The sequence below is a fragment of the Catharus ustulatus genome, chromosome 7 (genome assembly GCF_009819885.2).
Source record: "Catharus ustulatus isolate bCatUst1 chromosome 7, bCatUst1.pri.v2, whole genome shotgun sequence".
Lineage (NCBI taxonomy): Eukaryota > Metazoa > Chordata > Aves > Passeriformes > Turdidae > Catharus > Catharus ustulatus.
This window is the reverse complement of record NC_046227.1, coordinates 33,616,328-33,632,562: the sequence shown is the minus strand read 5'-3', so window position 1 is coordinate 33,632,562 and position 16,235 is coordinate 33,616,328. Positions and strand designations below refer to the sequence as shown.

At 48.9% G+C, this 16,235-nt stretch overlaps 1 protein-coding gene across 2 annotated transcripts; it reads right to left on the bottom strand.

Moving 5' to 3' along the window:
* Positions 1–1,526: 1,526 nt before the first annotated feature.
* On the bottom strand, positions 1,527–15,402 carry LOC116998912 (carnosine N-methyltransferase 2-like). Of its 2 annotated transcripts, none has more exons than XM_033065084.2 (9): positions 15,144–15,402; positions 12,959–13,209; positions 10,933–10,994; positions 9,480–9,618; positions 7,912–7,964; positions 4,728–4,835; positions 4,490–4,620; positions 4,089–4,182; positions 1,527–2,778 (listed from the first exon to the last, which is right to left on the bottom strand). In XM_033065084.2, the coding sequence occupies exons 2-9, from the start codon at positions 12,982–12,984 to the stop codon at positions 2,399–2,401; spliced, it is 993 nt and encodes a 330-aa protein (XP_032920975.1). In that variant the 5' UTR covers positions 12,985–13,209; positions 15,144–15,402; the 3' UTR covers positions 1,527–2,398. The 2 variants fall into 2 exon arrangements, with proteins under 2 accessions (XP_032920975.1, XP_032920976.1); XM_033065085.2 differs by having other exon boundaries at positions 1,527–2,754; positions 15,144–15,394.
* Between the last annotated feature and the right edge of the window lie 833 nt (positions 15,403–16,235).

Here is a 16,235-nt window from a genome sequence, read left to right as displayed (position 1 = left end):
ACTAAACAGCCTGCTTTGAAGCGTTCATTTTTTTTGAGCATTTGCACATTGATTTACAGGAGTGTGGGTAAATGTTGTCCTCACAGATAGGTTTTGCTGAGTATCTGCTTATTGGAAATGTGTCTGTCTGCATAGGAAACTCCAGAGAGGGATGGAAAACCTCTTGGGTCGGGGAAGATCTGGGCAAACCTGCGTTGGGCCAAATTTCTGCAAAGACAAATGGGTGGGTTTATCTTCTAAGCTTGAAAAGCAAGCCTGATTTATGCTACCTTTTGTTGTTCCTCTTAATCTACCAGGTAGAGACATCACTGGTGATTGGAAATAAACCATGGGAATTCATAGAGGAAGGAGAACTCTGATGGAGCTGAGAGCCCATCCAAGAGCCCAGCTGTTCACTGCCTGCCAGTGCTGGGAGCCAGCACCAGCAGAGGAGGTGCTTGTGGAATTAACAATAGGATGGATCAAAGGGAAAAGCTTGTGCACAGGTATGGGGTACTCCAGAGGAGGTTGTCCAGTTTTGACTGATGTTTCTGGAACTGACAGCAGTAATACTTGCAGGCCAGGGTGTCTCAGTCCTGCCACGGAGATGATATTATGCTACTGTTTTCCCATTATTTTGCTCATTTTTCCTGCTACAGTAGTTTCAGGAGAAATGGCTGCATTTCAAAAAGATATGATAAAACCCAGACCTAAACAATACCCAAAAAAACCAAAGGGCAGAGTGGAGGCACAATGACTCCATGGGCTCCTCCTCTTTCCAGGGTGATGCTGCCCTGGCAGTAACTGCATTCAGGTGGGTGGGGTGGCACAGTTCTAGCAGGATCAGCAAGGTGACAATGACATCGAATGTCTTGCAAGCCAGTGTGACAGCCCATGTGTTCTTGGTGCTGGAAAAAGCCATTTGATCCATACCAAACATCACCCTGAGCCCCTCCAGGTGCGCTGTGTCCTACCCAGCTTAAGCATGGAAAAATCAGAGATAGAGATGGCTTCTGTGCCTGCAGGTATTTCCCACCTGAGCTGGTGTTTTCCCCCTCAGAGCTGTTTGTGATGAGGTTGCTGACACTGCAGGCAACTTTCCCCATGTGCTCAATCCTTGGTCTGCACAGCACCACAGTGCCAAACGCAGAACCAAACCTCATTGTGAGGCATCTCCCTTTGGAGCTGGCTGCCCTGGCAGCCTCTCCTCCAGCCCTCTGAGCAGCTCAGGGTCCTGGGGAAAGAGTCTTAACTTACCTATATTAACATTTTAACCTCATACACCACGTTTTGGTGCCATTGGTGCTGTTCTGCTGTGCTGCAGTGATGCTGCTCCAAGAGAGCCAAGCTGCCTCCCGGGGCTGCAGCATGAGGAAAAGCTGCAGCTCTCTCCCAGCTCTTCCACATCCTCAGGCTGATCTTTCTCACTTATAAGAAACCCTTAATGCTTCCATAAAATGGAACTTTGCATATTTTTTTTTTTGTTTTTAACTCAATGACCTTTTTGTTCTTCATTTGCTATAATACCATGCATGCAGAACCAGATGTGACTTTTTTGTTTTAAGATCACTTTTATTTTATATGGAGACAAACAGTAGTAAGAAAGTAACAAAATTAATGTCTGCCTGGAAGAGCACAGGACAAGTATCATCCTGGGTTCCAAAATATTCTCCAAACAAAAAGGCTGATAAATTTTTAAGACATGTCTATATTGTGAGGCGCTGAGAGACTTGGGGCAGTAAATGCCTACGCTGATAAAACCATGTGAAATTGCCTAGTGCAGAGCAACTTAGAGCTCAGGCCTGGGTGCAGTGACATTATCCGGGTGCAAAGCAGCAGGGACATGCTGCTGGCTTTGCCCTGCCACACATGGAAGCAGTGGGTGTTGTTGTAATCCACTATCCAAGATGTATTAAGAATGGTGTGTCCCTTGACTCTGTGACCCCTGTCACACCTATGGTCTGACCCCCTCCCCTCTGCCTTGTCCTATTGGCAGGGTGCCAAACTTCCCCCACCTCTTCCTGACCCTAGAAAAGATCCCTGTCCTTGGGGATCTTCCTCTTTTGCCTCCTGGACACCATGAAGAAATAAACCATGGAACCCCCAGGGGGAAAAGAGCCTCTTTTGTATCTTTGACCCCTGTTCATGCTGGTGTCTCAGGCTTTCCCTGCTACAGAGCTAACGGGGTGCAGGGTGAGCCTCAGACAATGGGCAATTGGTGCCCAACGTGGGGCATACCATTATCAATACATCTTGGATAGCGGATTCCAACAGGGTGTCACACACAGCCAGCACTGTCCCAGCTGCAGAGGTCGCACAGACTCATCCATAGGTGTGCCAACATGGAAAAGTGGCAGTCCCAGCGAGAGCACAGCAGGATGCAAAGTGTTAAAAAAGAAGTCCAGGGAAGCTCGTGGCTCTAGGACTCCACGACGATCATGCTGAGGTTGTTGCTGAAGATGACCCTGCCGTCCCTGGTGCTGCTGCACTCGGGCTGGCACAGAGCCTCCTGCAGCCGCCGCCGCAGCGCCGCCGGCGCCGTGCCCAGGAAGTTTTTGGTGCCCGTCAGGAAATCCATCATGCGGCCGCCGAGCGCGTCGCCCTCGGTGAAGCACTCGGTGATGTCCCAGCCCGACGGCAGCTCGAACACGCGGTGCTGCGCCCCGAGCCGCCGCAGCACCTCGGTGATGCCGCTGCAGGTGATGTAGTGCCCGCTGTCGGTGGCGGGCAGGCAGTCCCTGTGCCTCTTCCACAGGCTGGCCCACCCGCTGCTGTCTGCCGGGACACCGGGCAAGGTCACTTTGGCAAAGCCAAGGCAGTCCAACAAAGATAATCAGCTATAAAATCAGCTGGAGGAGAGCTTTTCCCTTCCGTGAGCCTGCTTACAAATATCTGCCTCATAAAACTCTGGTGTCTCCCAGCTCTCCCTCCAAAAGAGTTCTGTTTAAAGGAAACTCCTGTGAGATGTCTCCAGCACTGAATTTGCCCAGAAGGAAGGGTATAGTAGAGCTATAGTAGGGTATACCCTATACATAGGGTACAGGGGTATAGTAGGACCCACAGCTGGTCTGTGGGTTAGATAGGGTTAATTAATGAGGTTTGTTTTGAGAAGTATTCTCTGACTAAGGCTGTTGGCATGGAGACCAAGAAGAGAAGGGAGAAGAAGATAACCAGGGGAGAAAACCTTGCAGCTATGGAAAGTATTTTAGAAAGGCCTGGGAAGAATAGAGGTGGAAATTTTTCTACCAGTGATCGTTGTATTGATTTATTGTAGCCAATGAAGAAAGTGTAAACTGTGAGGAGGGTATGAAGGACAGCATGCTGTTGCAATAAACAGATTTGTCCTTCTGAAGTGTGCAGTGCCTATGTGTGTCTCACACAGAGGTACCAATGTGCTGAGCCTGAACAGCCACACTGCCTCTTAACTGGGCCAAAACAGAGCACGTGTTTCCACACATCAAACCTCAGTTATAACTGCTCTTTGAATAATACACACCTCAAAGACAGCCCCAGACAGCAAGGGAAACCCTTCAGGCAATGTGAGAGCCAGTTTTAATGGGGAAGATGGGAATTTGTGTTTTATCCACCACACCGTGAGCTGGGGATTCATGAATGGCACAAGGGATGAAACATTCTATTCTTTTAAGAAGTGCCATCGTGTTCTGCCTCTTTTTTCCTGTCCTGCCATAAAGCCTGCAGCTCTTGGCAGCATCTGCTGTCCTTCTGGGGTCTGGGTCATTGCTGTACAAAGATAAGAGCCCGAAGGATGAGTCCACCCAGAGCTCAGGTTGTGTTTTAACAGTGCTGATTTCACCTTGAGGAGGGATTGACCTTCATTCATGAACACAACTTGGCCACACTTCTCTCTGCTACATCCATTCCAGAAGCAGGGAAGCACGAGGAAAAGGCTGTGCCTAAGTGGCCCCATCAGACACTGGGGCCCAAGGCTAAGCCCAAGATTGCATTCTCCTTAGGAAATTTTAAAAATTTCATAATTTCAGCATTAAAAAAAATTATTTACTATAGAATAAGCACTGACATCCTCAGATAAATATCTGTGGCTCTCAAACTTCAAAGTTCTTAAGAAAAAAAAAAAAAGTCTCCCTTACCTGATAAAATTATGATCAGGAGTTTACCGTGATGGTCAAGGCAGCTGTGGAAAAATTTGATAGTATTGGGAATATCCTCCACACGGTACAGCATCTAGAAGAGACAGTGGCACACAGCCATTATTCCTCCTCCACAGTGCAATGACCCTCCAAAGGCTTAAACCCTTTCTTTTAGAGATGTTTTAAATTCTGTTCCAGATGCTTCCCAGCCTTTCCTGATTTCATATGCCCATTTAGGGACACCTCACAGCACTGAGCTCTGCCAGCTTTGGCGTTTGTAGAGCTTCTGCAGCATTGTTATGGGAGAGCTGTGCTCAGCTCTGGTCCTAAATTCAAGCACACAGCAGAACTGAAGGGGGTAGTTAAATCCAATGGTCCTGTGTTAAAGCAATGCCCATTACCTGGATCATATGGATGAAGTCAAATTTCTTATGTGTGCCTTTCTCCTTCACCTGCTGTTCATACTCCAGGGAAGTGAGTTGGTGCCAAATAAAAGAAACATTCTGCAGGTCTGGGGCCTGATTCACCAGCTCTGTTTCAAAAAGTAGAAGCAAACCATAAATTTCATAAAACAGCAGCAAAACTAGTAATTCCAATGGATGGTCCTTGCTATAACCCAGGCAGCAGGTGTAGCCTTACCTTTGTAAGCTGCCACGTGCTGTGGGTTGGGCTCCACAACCTCATTGTCAATAAAGACCCCTGGGTGCACAGCCTGCAGTATCCTGATCATTTTCAAATCCTGCTCACCTATTCAATAAACACAAATTCACCACTTTAGAAAGCAGGTAAATGTGATGGGAGGATGCCAGAGCACCTGCCAGGGTGCAGAAGTGAGGCATGTCCTGCTTTGTGGCTCGTGCAGTGCCACAGCCTGGGGCTCTCTTACCATGGTATTGTACTGCTCAAGCTAACAGAGAGGTACAGAGGAGCCTGAGAACAAGGCAGAGATGAGCAGCAGCACTGAAACCTGCTAATGGCAATACCTGGGTCATGGGACAGACAGGTAAAAGAATCACAGCTCACTGTTTACAAAAATAACCATGAAACATGAGTTTTGAACAACCCCAAGAAGTTTCAATGGGTGCAAGGAGGCAGCTGGGAGTGCTGTGTAACTCCAGCATGTGTGGGGTGGCCCATGGCTTTGGGGCTGTCACCAAGCTGCTGTGACACAGCCCCCAGGCCTGGGGAACTGCATCTCAAGAGAAAAGACCCATTGACATGCAGAATTCTGGATCCTCCCTCTTCAGGGATTGCCCACATGGTCTCAGCCCATCCAATAACTGATGGTTATCTTGGAAATGCAGGTAGAGCCTCACATATTTGTGTGGCAGTGCCCTGCAAATTTAGTTACTGGTGCTCCTGTGCCACTGTGTAAGCTCTGGAAATTTCCAGCCTCTTCTGGGGTGATACCAGTCACACTGCTTGTTTCCCAGAAATGCCATGACATGCCAAGTGCATGAGTCCCCCTGCTTGACTTGAAACTACATAAATAAACAGCAGATGTGGCCACCTTGGTGAGAACTCTGCAAGAATCCTGTCTGTAGCTGATGGTGGGGCCTAAAAATAGTCCTGGCCTTGCAAATGTCACACAGTGAGGTCTGGATACGAGATCCTGCATCCTCCCTGCTCTTTCAGCTGATGTGCCAGCCACGGGAAGAGCCGTCACCTTTGGCATGTGCTGCAGTAAATAGAATTCAGGGAAGGAAATACCAGCCATGCCACTACAGGGACATCCAAGGAAGGATGAGTCTTTTGAAATGAGAGAAAAAACACCCCAGGCCCGTGAGGAATGCATGGCAGCAGGGCAGGGCTGGCCAAAGGCTCAGGGAAGAGGCTGTGGCTGCATCCATTGAAGGTGGGTGCAGGGACCAATATTGTTGACAGGAAGGAAGATCCCAACAGCAAACAGCTGAATCATTTGTGACAGTCCTAGATGCCAGTTTGTAAGTGCCTGGACTGGGGAGGACCAGCTCTTAGAGCTGTCTGCAGGCTCAGGCAGGGCCAGAGGCAGAACATCACTGCCCCATGCCCTGGAGCCACTGATGGAAAGAAATGGGTGTATCAACAGCAGGTGGGTAGCTTAAAAGCTGCTTAGGTTTGGAGTTTTCTTCACTCCACCTCTGTAAAATTCCTTAATCCAGTGTTTGCAAGAGCAGGTAATAACATCTTCACCCAGGGTGTCTGTAAAAAGAAGCAGTAAAATACAGCACTCTAGGGCAGGCATTTCTCTGCTGCAGCTTGCCCTGCCAACCACAACCCTCCAGCACTGACCACAGCAAGGCTGGGACACGACTGCAACCTCTCTGCAACTGGAAAGTTCCAGCTCAGAGCTAAACCAGCCATGAGAAACCATGGGGTGAGTGAGAAAAACGTGATTTGGACCACAGCAGAGGCTTTCAGGATGTGGAGACGGCCACTAATCCCCATTAATATTTTCATCAACCAAACTAATTCTGGGGGCTCTGTGAAACCAGAATCCGCCTCTGAAAAGGTCAGGGATCAGATATAACCTTTCACTGGGTGCCATCCCAGCTCAGTCCCTGCCCAGCCCCAGAAGCTGAGCTCTTGCAGCCGTGGGCAGGCTGGGGGTGCAGGTCTGGACCCCTGTCCTGGCATCTGTGAGGGCCACTCACCCAGGAAACACAGAAAATCTTAGAGGGTTAATTTTTCCATTAAAGCCTCCTCTGAAGAGGACAAAGGAAAATTAAGGACGATGCTAAAAGTTCATTTCCCCCCTGTGCTTTTGTGGAGCCAGAATTTCTGTTTTATATTACTTAATGAAAATAGAGGGTAATTGAGAACTGAATCATTTCTTCCTGCTTGGTTTCTCATATGCTCCAACATATTCCCAGTTGGGGAAAACAATCAAATGCTAATTTTCTCTTACTCAGGAAAACAAAACCAAAAAAAGTGAGAAAAATGCTTTCATTTGAAAGTATTAGCACTTAAGATTCAGCTGAAAATACTTTTCAAAGCAGAAGAAAACTCTGACAAATCAAACCACCGCTTCTTTTCTCTACTCTTTATTTTCTCCCAGTTTCCCTAGGAGCAAAGTTGGCTGTTTCACCACTTTTTTGTTTTGTTGTTTTGGGTTTTTTTTAAACACAAATGCATTTAGAACAACTTTAAAGCTATTTTTCCAAAGGATAGGTTTCTCTCTGGGGAAAAATATCATTTGCAGTTAAACCCTACTTATCACTGGGTAAAAATACAGCAATAACAAAGAAGCAGATCTTGAAAAAGCTGATGCAGTCCCATGCTAATGGTTGTGGCCAGGTGGTTTTGCACTACTGAGAGCAGGGCATTGCCCAGCCTTGGCCTCTGGGATCCCTAAAAATCAAAGAGACATCCCTTCAAGGGGGATAGTCTAAGGCAGGATTTTGGGTGGAAAAAACTTCTCCAATGTCTGTAATTCTCTCCAACCTGGTTTGAAGATGCTCTTGTAACCTAACCAGAAGGAGGAGTCATGGCTTTAGGGCAAATAAAGTCAGGTGGGAGTCACCAAGAGGCAGAAACTGAGCTAAAATCACAGATTTCTTACTGGCAGAATGATCTGAGGGAAAGGGAAGGAGAAGAGAAAGGGAAAGGGAAGGGGAAAGGGAAAGGGAAAGGGAAAGGGAAAGGGAAAGGGAAAGGGAAAGGGAAAGGGAAAGGGAAAGGGAAAGGGAAGGGGAAAGGTCAGTTCTCTTATCCCAGCTCCACTCTTCCTTCTGCCCATCAATGGGAAATGCTGTCATTCATGCCTGAGCAATCATTGCCCAATTTTTCAGCATCTCCCTCTGCTCCCCACAGGTCACCCGTGCCCCATCCCCACCCTCCTCACCTGTGCCACTCCCAACTCCCAGAACGCTGATGGTCGATTTCCCAGGGCCAAGACTGAAAGGATAAATACACATTACTTAACCACACTATATCACAGGACTCCATGTTTTCATTCTTATGAAATTCTTGGCTGACACGTCAGCCTGGAAATTTTCATGCCGTGCCCATGAATCGGGACAGAAATGGGATCATCCCCTTTGAGCCTGGTGATAACCAGCACGGCAGGAGCCTGCCCAGGGCAGCCAGCTCGTATTTCAAAGTGTAGTGGCACCACGGTGTAGAGTTTCTCACCCTTTGCCAAGGAGGTTTCTTCAGGCTGTGCAAAAAAACCTCTGGGAAGCCCAGGGCAGGGGGGCTGTGCCTGGCTGGCGTGGCCCTGCTGGGGAAGCAGGGACCAGGTGAGCTGGGAAAGCCCCAGGAGGTAATATTGGATATGAATATTGAATATTGGATATGAATACCCAGAAAAACCAAAACCGTTAGGCTATCCAGGTGACTGGAAATAATCTCTTATCAACATTAATTTTGGATTTTAATTGGGAGAAGGGTCTGAACCTTCAATAATTTTTACCTTAGAAAAATTGCTTGTTAAAAGTCATGTACTTCCTAGCAGGATGTTTAATAACAGTCGTGCTCTGACATGGTTTATGGCCTTACTCTGCTCTCAGGAATGGACTGTGCCAAGGGATTGAGTTCTCCAAACAGTCTCAGGAGGCACCAGAGTAATGATTCCACAGGATTGGGATGAGTAGCAAGTCCTGAAGGGTGTGAGCAAGTCCAAGAGCCCCAGCCCAAATGAGGGATAAGACCCCTTGGCAAACCCAAAATCAGCATCATAGAAAGCCAAAATGTTTTCTATTATTTAAATTCACAACTAAAAATTCTTAATATAATCTTTAATTATTATTATTTTAATATTTATTTTATATATGTGTATATATATATCTGATTTGTAGAATAAAAAATTGCCTACAAAAAAAGTACCATTCCTATAACACCAAAAAATTACCCAGATTTGAAAGGACTTCCTTGTGCATTGGATCTGGGCTGTTCTGAAGCTGTCTGCAGTTATCCAGCCCTAAGATATTACATCAATACTTTACAAAACTGATTATCATTTGGTATTTAAGCAATGCAAATCGACTTAGGATAGAAATAAGGAGGTCTTAGGGGACTGGAAAAACCACGAATTAGCCACTAGGAAAGCATTAGAGATGTATTTCTGTTTGGATGGATGTGATGAAGTCCCAAAAGCAGGGAGAGAGCACAAGAGAGCTTTCTTTTAGAAAAGAACAAACAAGCAAAAAACCCAACTTTAATCCTCAGAAAATCAGCTAATGAAAAGAGATGGATATGAGAATGAGGTCTTGAGTCTTTCCTTAACATAAGCTGAGAGGCAGCACAGTGAATTAATTGAAACAGCACGTACTCTGGAGTCATTAAACAGAATATCCTAAAGCCACTATTGGGGGACTTAAAACTGAAAAACATTTAAAGTTCGCTCCTGCCTCAAAAAATCCTTGAATGTTTTTGCTGACTCCCAGGACAAGAGATGGCTTTTCCACCTACCTAGCCATGATGTTGGGCATTTGTTCCTTGTTGAACTCATCCATGCACTGGTGCTCTGTTGAGTGATCCAAGAAGGACTTGAAGGCCTCCACATACTCCTCAGCTGTGAGGCTCCTCATGGAAGGGATCATGTAGAGCTCTTGGGGACAAACATGGATTGCATGTTAGAGGCTTCGAGGCATGAGAGGGGTCAAAGCACTTACCTCATGGGAGAAACCCAACCTAACCCAACAGGAGCCAGAGATTTGGGAAACTATGCAGAGGATGCACTTTCCAACCTATTCACACCCAGGCTTCAAAAATTATTCTTGGGTACCCTTGGACATCAGCATGATTGCTGACTCATCATTACAGGACAGCCTGAGGAAAATGTCTCCAAAATGTTTAGCCAGATGTGGGGCACTCTGTTTGCAAGAAGGGATGGAACTGGAGGGGTTTCTGGAAGTCTAAAGAAAAGGTGAAGGGAGTCACAACCCCTGGGCCATCCCTCCTGCCCGTGCTGGACAGTGGACTGAGGTGGGCAGCTCTTGGCACATCCCAGGAAGGGTGATGCAACACAAGCACTGCCACCTGCAGCTGAAGCAAAAACAGTCAGCCCTGTGCATCTCATTTGTGACTCTGGGCAGCATGGGACTGAAATGCCAGGGAGGTGAATTCCCTGCTGGGACCTGCAGCTCATGGCCAGGAGAGCAACTGATGGCCAAACATTTCACCTGAGTGGGTTCATGTTCACATGTGGGTGACTGACACCAAGATCTCTCCCTCTGAGTCAAAACCCAGGATATTCAAGGGGTTCCAAGCAATTATTGCACAGTCTCCCTTTCCTGCTGTCCCATCCTGTGCTGCCAGGGCACAGGGTTGAGGAGCAGTGTCAGGACCAAGACTCAAGGCTCATGAGAAGATGCCCTGCAGTGCTGGGTCTGTCTCTGTAGGGGACCCTCATAGTGCAGCCTCCACCTGCGAGATCAATGCTGAAAAGGCATCATTCAGTGGGGAAAAAATCAGCTATTCCTCCTCAATGAAATGAGGATGAAGGACAGGACTCAGCAGAACATCTTCATCCTCATTTTTGCCTTTCAAGTTGGTTTTTTATCTCCTACTTTAGTCACTGCTAATAAGAGAACCAAGTATGTCTCATCCAGGACAAACTGAATGCCTCTGCTTTTTCCTAAACCACATGTCCTTGGCAGCTGTGCTCCTGGTCCAGCCCTATTGGAGATAAAGACATCAATGTCTGTCCTCAACACTTTGAACTCTACCTTAACATAAACCTGAAATCACCTGAACTGCAGTCAGCTTACCATCCTGTTTCTACATTTTTTCTTTTTTTTTTTTTTTTGGACAATCTCTAACTCCAGAAGAATTAAACATTTTTGTAGCAATAGCAGTCTGAGTGGGAATTTTACTTTAATCTCTTTTCTCTTTTTCTTTTTTTTTTTTTTTTCTCAAATACCTGAATTATCGTGTGGAGTTGTCAGAATCTCTGCTTCAAAGTTCATGCTGGGGAAACTATTCCTGTAAGGAAAGTATAGCACTTCAGTTATTTGAAGAACCTGTATGCTTTTTTGAAGCTGCACTGAAAATGCACAACAAAGGGAAGATGCTCCAGGACAAATTTTCCTCTCCTGATAATCCATAATTTATTTTGTTCTTTTTTTTTTTTTTTTTTTTCTAGAGAAAGCCAAAACTTCTTTGTAGCTGATCATAGTCATAGAATCCTAGAATCCTAGAATCAATAGAACAATTTGGGTCGGATGGGGCCTCAAAACTCATCTTGTTCCAGGCACCTGCCATGGGCAGGGACACCTTCCACTATCCCAGGTTGCTCCAAACCCTGTCCAAGTTGGTCTTGGACACTTCCAGGGACAGGGCATCCTTAACTGGCTTCCAAGACAGCATCCAACACTGCTCCAGTGTTTGTCTGAGATGTGCTGTGGAAGTTTTCATACCCCTGCAGAACCATTACCCACTCAGTGCAGCTGAAGGCATCAGACTGATATTTTCCTCTCTTCATTTTTCTTTGGCAATGTGCCTCATACATAGAACAGGTGAGGTGCCACTGGCAAAAGGGGGGATGAATTTAAATTGGAGGAAGGACCTCACTTCTGCAAAGACAGGCTTGGGGTGAGGCTGTCTGTGCAAAGGGAAGAGTCACCTCCTGGGTAACCACATCTCAGTATCAAGATGCACAGCAAGTCTTAGGGGTGATGTCCTGTATAATGTGTTTAGACACACCAAGGCTTTGCTGTCAGAAAATGCCTCAAGGACAAGCAGTCTGTGATAGCAGACCCCAGCCCAATGGTCTCCTCTGCCAAGGAAAATATCCCAAGTGAAGGAAAAACAAGGCAGGAGGTGGAAAAGTAAAGAAGGGAGTTTGCAGTGGGGCTTTGAGATACAAATATGTAAGGACCATGCTGGCCATGTGGGAGGGAAGTGGCCATGTGCAAATCCTGCACTGCTTTGGTCACTGAAGGCAAGAAAAGATTGAGATGTCAGAGTTCAGTGCCAAAGTCGTGCAACTCATGTCCATGGCATGTGTCAAAGGTCTCTCTTCCACCACCTTGACCTCACCTCTCCCCAGGAAAGATCTCTCAGAAGCTGTTTAGGGAGAAGCCAGAACTCGGCCCACGTCCATAATCTCCAGTCCCTCCAATTTCCACTTAACCCTCCAGCCTCTTCCACCTCTGTCCATCAACACAGAGGGTTGTTCTGTTCCCTCAGCTGGGTGAACCCAAGGTGGTTTTCAGAGTAAATCTCCCACTGAAATGCCGAAGGGTAGCGTGGCTTTTCCTGTGCAGGGAGGAACAGCTTTGGACATGAACTCCATTTCTGACAGGTCAAGTGTTTCCAGCCAGGCCAGGAGACCTGGACAGACTTCAGCACAAGCATTCACCAGCACAGACGATGCCAAGACCTCTTCCACTGACACTTTTGCCATTTCTCCCCAGGCAGGGGTTAGATTCTGAGACTGATTAACACTTGGGAAGGTGTTACTGGGAAGGTGAAACTGGAACAAATGGACTTCCTCTAAAATCTGATTAAAATCCAGACCAGATCCTAAAATTTGTAAATAACATTTTGGGCTGGTCCTGCCCACCCTAGGACCCCAAGACCCAAGAGCAGGACCCAGGCAGTGACTGCCAGGGATCAGGATGCCCGAGGGCAGCTGGTTCTGCCACAGCTCCCAGCTAAGACTGAGCTTGCAAGGTTAAACTGGGTGCATTATGGACAGCAGGTGCAGGGAAGTCACATCATTACTTTAGAAAAAGTTTTCTTTAGGAACACAAATTTCAATAATATCTTCATAACTCATAAACTTCTTTATTCCTGAACTCAGGCTGTGGAGAGGCTAAAGATCTCCCCCTTAGCCCCCATCCTTCCCAGCACATCTGCTGCTCCTCCCAGCTCCCACCCTCCCATCTGTGACACAGACAGCAGGTGGGGAAACCCCATCCCGCTCCCTGCCAAAGCCCACACACCTCTTCACCTCCGGAGCCGGCTCCATCGCGGGGCGGTGCAGGGACACAGGGACACAGGACACAGGGACACAGGGACACTGGCGATCCTCGTGGGTCCCGTCCCGCTCACAGCGCCCTGCGGGGCTGGGGCCAGCCAGGATCCGAGCCCTAGGGCAGCGTGTCCGGCGTGTCCAGCGTGTCCAGAGTGTCCGGTGTGTCCAGAGTGTCCGGTGTGTCCCGCACGGCGCTCGGACACCGCGGCTGTGCCGGACCTGTCGGGACAGGCAGCGTCACTGGGGCAGGGACAGGGACAGGGACAGGGACAGGGAAACCCGAGCCCCGCGGGGCACAGCCCGGAGTCACAGCGTGTCCTCATGGCACGGGGGACAGAAACACAGAAAGGGACACCTTGGGATTTCCGAGCCGGTGTCCGTGCAGTTTTTAATGTGCTCTGAGCCTTGTCTCTCCTGCCTGCTCCCTCCCTGGCAGCAGGGAACGCTCTCCTGCATCCTTGATGGATGGGAGATGCGCTGGGACATCCCTGCCTTCCCCAGGGAGCAGAGGAGCTCGCTGGATGCCCGGAGACCTGGGCAAGGGGTTTTTCCGTCTGTGGCTCAGGGGAAGTGGGGCACAGTGGCAGAAGCTCCAGCGAGCAGCGCAGCCCCGCCAGCCTGGCCCCCTGTCCGGGATGGGCAGCCAGGACGGGGGACAACGAGCCCAGCCTGCTCCCAGTCCGCCTGCTAAGCCGCAGGGATTAGAAAGCAAGGACACACTTTTGGGGGCAGCTATCCCCAGGAAGGGATAACACAGCCGAAGGTGCTGTGGTCACTAATGCAGAAAATCCCAAGTGCTCTCTGCACTTGCCCCTGGATTTTTCCCCAACCTGCACCCGCAGGACTGATGGTCCTTTTGCCTAACATCTAATAACATGAATGTAAAAAAAGAGGAAAAGGCTTTATATTTCCAAGAGAGGTCCACTGGTGGAAAGAGAAGCATTAGGATCCTCATCACTCCCATTCCCTGAAGGCAGTGGGTAGAACAGACTGAGCACGACAGACAGAGCTTCCCCTCTTGCTGAGATCCCCAGAAAACTTCCTGCCCACACAGATTCCAATACCTCAGGTGCAGATGCTTCACCTGCCTTGGTTTGCACTAGATTTGGCTTCCAGGTGGATTTAAGATAACCACCTCAAGGCAGGTCTGCAGCAGCACGTTAACAACTGCATTGCTACTCTTCAACCAAGTATTCAAAATATTCCAGGGGAGCACAGACCAGAAACTCTTTGCTAGGTCTGAAGTGCACCTAAGCAGAGATGCCATCCCCAGACACCAACCGTGCAGTGTCCCAGGAGCAGCAGCCTCGTGTCCCCAGCCAGTTGTGCCTTGTCCCAGCTGAGCCACCCCCGAACCCTCCTTGCCAAAGCCATGGATGGGATGGGGATGGGATGGGATGGGATGGGATGGGATGGGGATGGGGATGGGATGGGATGGGATGGGATGGGATGGGATGGGATGGGATGGGATGGGATGGGATGGGATGGGATGGGATGGGATCAGTGGGATGGGATGGGATGGGATGGGATGGGATGGGATGGGATGGGATGGGATGGGATGGGATGGGATGGGATGGGATCAGTGGGATGGGATGGGATGGGATGGGATGGGATGGGATGGGATGGGATGGGATGGGATGGGATGGGATGGGATGGGATCAGTGGGATGGGATCAGTGGGATGGGATGGGATGGGATCAGTGGGATGGGATGGGATGGGATCAGTGGGATGGGATGGGATGGGATGGGATCAGTGGGATGGGATGGGATGGGATCAGTGGGATGGGATGGGATGGGGATGGGATGGGATGGGATGGGATGGGATGGGATGGGATGGGATGGGATGGGATGGGATGGGATGGGATCAGTGGGATGGGATGGGATGGGATGGGATGGGATGGGATCAGTGGGATGGGATGGGATGGGATGGGATGGGATGGGATGGGATGGGATGGGATGGGATGGGATGGGATGGGGATGGGGATGGGGATGGGGATGGGGATGGGGATGGGGATGGGGATGGGGATGGGGATGGGGATGGGGATGGGGATGGGGATGGGGATGGGATGGGGATGGGGATGGGATGGGATGGGATCAGTGGGATGGGATGGGGATGGGATGGGAAGGGAAGGGATGGACACCGGGCAGCCGTACCTGCCGCAGCTCTCAGAAGCCTCCAGGAGCCGGGAGCCGCAATCCCTGGAAGCTCCTTGTGGCTCCGGGCTCTGCTCCCCCTCCCTGCCCTGCTCTGGCCGTGCCCCCCCGGCCCGAGCCCGCATTAGGCTCCAACAACAGCCTTTGTTCGGGCTGCGAACAACGGGACATTGTGGGCAGCTGGGGGCTGGCAGCGCTCGTTCGGGTCGGACCCTCTGCCAGCGCTGCCCCGGCTGCCGCAGCTCGTGACTCGATCCGCTGCCTGCCCCGTGTGCCGTACCCGCTGGAAAAGCTGATTTTTGATCGCTCAGAGGATGGCTAAAGCCAGAGCTGCGCTGCAAGGAGAGGAGAACAAAGGCGCTGCTTTTCCTGCCGGAGGTCGGGTTTGGGCTGATCCCGCAGAAATGGGTCATTCATTCATCTCGCCTGTCCCTCTGTGCGGGGCTGGCACTGCCCGTGGCCCCGGGCTCCCCTCGGTGTTCCATTGCTGTCACACCACAGCAAGATCAGACCTGCATCTCCAGGCAGGAAAGCCTGGGTATTGACATCAAATTTCAATGAATTTACCTTCCAAATAGCAACCAGTTTTCAGGCTGGTGATTGTCAGGAAAGTCCTTGGCATTTTTAGAGTGCTGATGGCAGAAAGTTTGGGACTAAATGGTTTTTAAGGTCCCTTCCAACCCAACCCAGTGCATGATTCCATGTTTACTATTTTGTTGTTTGAGACCTTTCCAAATCCACCTAGAACAATGGATTAAAGCTCAGGTAATGTAACACTGATTTTCTTGTGAGCAAAGCTCTTCTGCAGCAGTTTCCTTATTTAATGAAATGTTTCCATCAGTGAGATATTTTCAGTTTTCAGACTAATCTTCTCAAGTGCTTCTCAAGTAGTTTCTGTACTCTCCTAGGTGAAATATTTCATGCAAACATGTTATTCTCCATCAAGAAAATTCTGGTAGAGAGAAGGATAACCAGCAATTCTGTAGTACCCATTTTCCTGATAGGCAACAGAAAGATTTCTCATTAAAGGAGGAAATTTTGTTTTTCTTTAATTCTTTAATCCTTTAATCCTGGGCAGCAGTAGATTTTGGA

Coding starts and splice junctions, on each gene's coding strand:
- LOC116998912 (XM_033065084.2), bottom strand. CDS start 12,984: ATGGAGCCGGCTCCGGAGGTGAAGAG. Junction 4,836..7,911: donor GGGAGTTGGGAGTGGCACAG/GTGAGGAGGGTG, acceptor TTTATTGAATAG/GTGAGCAGGATTTGAAAATG. Junction 2,779..4,088: donor CCTGATCATAATTTTATCAG/GTAAGGGAGACT, acceptor GCTTTGCCAAAG/TGACCTTGCCCGGTGTCCCG.